The 5,357-nt window shown below is 43.8% G+C and overlaps 1 protein-coding gene across 1 annotated transcript; it reads left to right on the top strand.

The window, feature by feature from the left end:
* The first annotated feature begins 253 nt into the window (after positions 1-253).
* On the top strand, positions 254-4,850 carry LOC141814976 (uncharacterized). The gene is given in 4 exon segments (XM_074702938.1): positions 254-1,498; positions 2,135-2,740; positions 2,742-4,233; positions 4,329-4,850. Coding segments are annotated over 4 exon segments (3,732 nt in total). The 3' UTR covers positions 4,718-4,850.
* Positions 4,851-5,357: the final 507 nt, after the last annotated feature.

Raw genomic sequence — 5,357 nt, forward strand, 5'->3', positions numbered from 1 at the left:
CTGCGTCATAACCAACTATAATTTTTCGATTTACCTCAAAACAACACAAATGATCGTGGGATCGATCAAAATGTCAAAAATCGTTAAGGTGACGAATTTCACTTTTAATTCACACTTATTTGAGTGCTCTAAAATTGACATATAAATATATGAAATATAAATTAACCTACGTGCCAGTTCTATCTGCTGCTGATATTTTCACATCTATAAAGGCAACGCTACGTAACTAGTTTTATCTTCAGCGCACACCTTCATGGAGCACAGTGGGCAGAGCTTCACATTTGCCTCGGCCTTCAACTTCCTGCTCCTTCTCATCCTCCTATCTCGAGCGGGCTCATCCTCTTCCCAAGTTGTTAATGGCACGGTCGACTGCAACACCGATTGCCTCGCGCTTCTCTCCTTCAAGGCCCTCGTCTCCGACGGAGTCTTGGGCAATTGGGACAGCCGCTCCCTTCACTTCTGCCGGTGGCGAGGTGTGAGCTGCGCCAGCCATGGCGGGGAACAGAGGGTCACTGCTCTGGAACTGGACTCCGCTGGGCTGGCAGGTAAGATTTCTCCCTCCATATCCAATTTAACCTTCCTCCAGAGGCTCCACCTCCCTGAGAACCAATTGCAAGGGCTCATCCCTGAACAGCTTGGCCTCTTATCCCAACTCCAACATCTTAACTTGAGCTTTAATCTCTTGGGAGGGAGCATTCCGGTTTCACTATTTCAGAGCTGCTCGCTTCGTAACCTCAGCCTCAACCACAACAGCTTGCATGGACAGATCCCTCGCCGGATCAGCCAATGCTCACAGCTGCAACTGGTTGGACTGGCTGGTAATGGGCTCGAAGGCGAAATTCCACGCGAGCTTGGAGTTCTTTCTAAGCTTAGTGTGCTCTGGCTGCCGAGCAACAGTCTCACTGGAAACATACCTCCAGAGATTGGGAACCTCTCAAGCTTAACCCAGCTTCATTTGCTTGATAATCAACTCACCGGCAGTATTCCTGCTTCCATAGCGAGCCTCACCTCACTTGTCGGGCTTGATCTGTCAAACAATAAAACTGAACAACGTGTCCCAAGCAACCTCAGCTTAAATCTAGAATTCCTAGATTTGGCAAACAATACATTGGAAGGAGCCATTCCCATTAGCCTTACTTCTCTGTCGAGCTTGAAAGTTCTCTCCCTCTGGGGCAATCGCCTCACAGGAAGCATTCCGAAAGAGATTGGAAGGTTAGTGAATTTGAGAGCTCTTGGTTTGCATGAAAACAAGCTCAGTGGCTCCATTCCTCAGCAGATTGGGAACCTTGTCAGTATGAGAGGGATTTATCTGCACGAGAACCAACTGACTGGCAGTATCCCAGCCCAGATTGGTAGTCTTGCGAATCTAAGGATTCTCGACTTGGCTATCAACAATCTTTCTGGATCTATTCCTCCAGAGGTAGGGAATCTTTCTAACCTGTTAGAAGCCTATCTTGACACTAACCAACTCAGTGGCACCATCCCCCCTGAGCTCGGAGTTCTTTCTAAGCTCAGTGTGCTCTGGCTGCAGAGCAACAGTCTCACAGGAAGCATACCTCCAGAGATTGGGAACCTCTCAAGCTTAACCCAGCTTCATTTGCTTGATAATCGACTCACCGGCAGTATTCCTGCTTCCATAGCAAGCCTCACCTCACTTGTCGTGCTTGATCTGTCAAACAATAAACTTGAACAAGGTGTCCCAAGCAACCTCAGCTTAAATCTAGAATTCCTATATTTGACAAACAATACATTGGAAGGAGCCATTCCCGTTAGCCTTACTTCTTTGTCGAGCTTGAAAGTTCTCTCCCTCTGGGGCAATCGCCTCACAGGAAGCATTCCGAAAGAGATTGGAAGGTTAGTGAATTTGAGAGCTCTTGCTTTGTATGAAAACAAGCTCGGTGGCTCCATTCCTCAGCAGATTGGGAACCTTGTCAATTTGAGAGGGATTTATCTGCATGAGAACCAACTGACAGGCAGTATCCCAGCCCAGATTGGTAGTCTTGAGAATCTAAGGATTCTCGACTTGGCTAGCAACAATCTTTCTGGATCTATTCCTCCAGAGGTAGGGAATCTTTCTAACCTGTTAGAAGCCTAGCTTGACACTAACCAACTCAGTGGCACCATCCCCCCTGAGATGGGAAGCCTCGTGAACCTCACTCTGCTTTCATTGATTCAAAATAGCTTGGCGGGTAGCGTTCCGGTGACAATTGGGAACCTCACTTCTCTTACTTTTCTTGGACTAGCGCTTAATAATCTGGGAGTGATACCCCCTTCTGTTTGGAACCTCTCCTCTCTTACGATCCTTGAGATCCAGAGCAATCACTTCCATGGCTCCATTCCACCATATATTGGCCTCACTCTTCCTCTCCTTGAAGCATTGCACATCAATGCCAACCGGTTTTCAGGGTCTCTTCCAGTTTCATTGTGCAATGCATCGAACCTCAACGACATTCAACTATATGAGAACAACTTCACGGGCACAATTCCGAGGGGTTTGGGATCCTTACAGAATGTGTTTCACTTTGATCTCAGTTACAATCAACTAGAAGCGAGGAATAGTGAAGATTGGGGATTTTTGTATGATTTAACCAACTGTAGTAGCCTCAGATATTTGCAACTGACAGGCAATAATCTCGGAGGAGAGTTGCCACAGTTAGCCAACTTCTCAAAAACTTTGGAATGGTTCGAAATCAATGACAACCATATAGCCGGAAGCATTCCGTCGGAGATGGGGTCCCTTTTTCTCTCTGAGTTCCATACGATTGAACTCCAATCTTCTCACTGGAACTATTCCTGAATCCCTGTCAAACCTCTCCAAGTTACAAGTACTGGACTTGAGTGGAAACTTCTTGACAGGGGAAATTCCAGCGACGATTGGCAATCTAACTGAGCTGTTGGAACTTAATCTGCACTCCAATCGACTCCAAGGATTCATACCTACAGGTATTGGAAAGTGCCCTCTAGAACTCTTGGACCTCTCCTTCAATAAGCTTACTGGTGCAGTGCCTAAGGAGATGGTGTCCATCACCACGCTCACCAAGTTACTTGATGTTTCACAAAACTCGTTGGTGGGATCATTGCCTTCTGAAGTGGAAAACATGATAAACCTTGGCAAATTCGACATGTCTGGTAATAGACTATCAGGTATGATTCCAAGCTCTCTTGGTGAATGTCAACAGCTTGAATACCTGAACATGGCAGGGAATCATTTTGAAGGTCCAGTTCCTCAGTCGTTCAGTCAGTTAAAGGGGCTTCAATCACTAGATCTGTCAAGGAACAACTTGTCTGGGCACATACCCGAATTCTTCCAAAACTTTAGTTTCTTGAGTTACCTGAATCTGTCATTCAACGATTTTGATGGTGAAGTTCCAAGAGAAGGCATTTTCAGAAATCAGACAACAGTTTCTATACTAGGAAACGACAAGCTTTGTGGCGGCGATCATAATCTAAACTTGCCTCCCTGCCCAGATCAGACATTGAGAAAGCATCGTTTGTCTCAGAAGCTAAAACTTGCTATGATAATTGCAAGTATAAGCATATGTCTAATCTTGCTCCTGTGTTTACTGGGAATTCTTCGTCGGATATACAACTCAAAGGAGGGTCCTGATGTTGAAAATATAAAAGATCCACACATGAAGGTCTCCTATGCTGATTTGCGAAGAGCAACAAATGATTTCTCTGTGACAAATCTGGTTGGGGTTGGAAGCTTTGGCTCAGTGTACAAAGGAACACTGAATTGTGGTGAACACGACATAGTCGCAATCAAGGTCCTAAACCTCCAACAAAAAGGAGCATCAAAAAGTTTCATCGCTGAATGTGAAGCATTGAGAAACATCAGGCATCGGAATCTAGTTAAGAATTTAACCGCTTGTGCAAGTACAGATTTCAGAGGCAATGACTTCAAAGCACTAGTTTACGAGTTCATGCCAAATGGGAGTTTAGAGAAGTGGTTGCATGCAGAAGCAAATGAGCAGATACAGAGATTGAGCTTCATCCAGAGGTTAAATATATTGATTGATGTGGCCTCTGGGCTAGATTACCTCCACCATCACGGCACAGAGCCAATCGTCCACTGCGATATAAAGCCGAGCAATGTTCTTTTGGATGACAATATGGTAGCTCATATAGGAGATTTTGGATTGGCAAAGTTCCTAAACAGAATTCCTAAGGAGGAACTTCAAAGATCATCTAGCTCTATGATCTTGAAGGGATCCATTGGTTATGTAGCTCCAGGTACTACTACTACTACTTTGCATTCAAAAATTATCATTCTAGAAAGCAACAATCCTCGTGAATCGTGATCTTCTTAGTACATATTCATGATGCAGAGTATGGAGTGGCAAATAAAGTTTCGCCTCAAGGGGATGTCTACAGCTACGGAGTCCTTGTGCTAGAAATGCTCACAGGGAAGCGACCTACCGGTGGAACTTCCAAAGACGGTCTCAGTCTTCCTCGTTACGTTGAAATGGCAATTCCTGACCGGGTTGCAGAAATTATGGACCCGTTCATGAATTTTGGGCAAGAACTAGAAGAAGCGACAGCTCTACCCAGTCAATGCACACAAGATATTCGCCAGAAGGCCGTGGAGAGCGTTACCTCATTGCTCATGATCGGCGTTAGGTGCACAAAGGAATCGCCCGAAGAGAGAATGAAGATGGGGGATGTGATTGGTGAATTAGCTGCCATAAGGAACCCATACCTGGAACTGAACATGTAGGAGCGAACAGTGCCTGACAGAGGGGAAAATGGTCCATTTCATCGTATCTTTACTTAATTCTACAAACTTCTATAATGTTCATGTACTAATTTGTCCAAAATTATATATATTATTTATTACGGGAAAGACTTGAGAGATGTCGTAATTAAAGAATGAGGTATGCTAATGTTTAGAAAGAATTTGCTATTTAAATTGTATGATTGATTATATATTTAGTTTCTTAGATTTGGCTGAATCGATCTTTTATATATATACACGTGATTTATGTCGAAACCGTTACAGAAATCTAGGCAAATTTACAAGAACGTTTCTCACAAGGAAACGATTCAAGAATTGTTCAGATTAAACGAGATATCGTGGGGGTATACGTAGGGGCAGCGAATTTTTTTTTATTGCATTCTTCTCTAAAAAGTGAAAGAGGATATTGCTCGGCGAATATTGGGTAAATTTTTATAATGATCGGTTCCATCATCGAAACGGTCCCATATCAGAAAACTTTCTAAGAGATTTTTTAGAGGTACGGTACCATTATATTGATAAGAGCTTACTACTAAAACAACACCTCAGTTAATAGATACATGTTACTAAGAGAACTTGAACCTAAGCCTACTGCCGAAACAACACTTCAGTCAAACAACTA

This window comes from Curcuma longa, chromosome 21 (assembly GCF_044706935.1).
Source record: "Curcuma longa cultivar G26 ecotype Majalengka, Jawa Barat chromosome 21, ITB_CL_G26_1.1, whole genome shotgun sequence".
NCBI lineage: Eukaryota > Viridiplantae > Streptophyta > Magnoliopsida > Zingiberales > Zingiberaceae > Curcuma > Curcuma longa.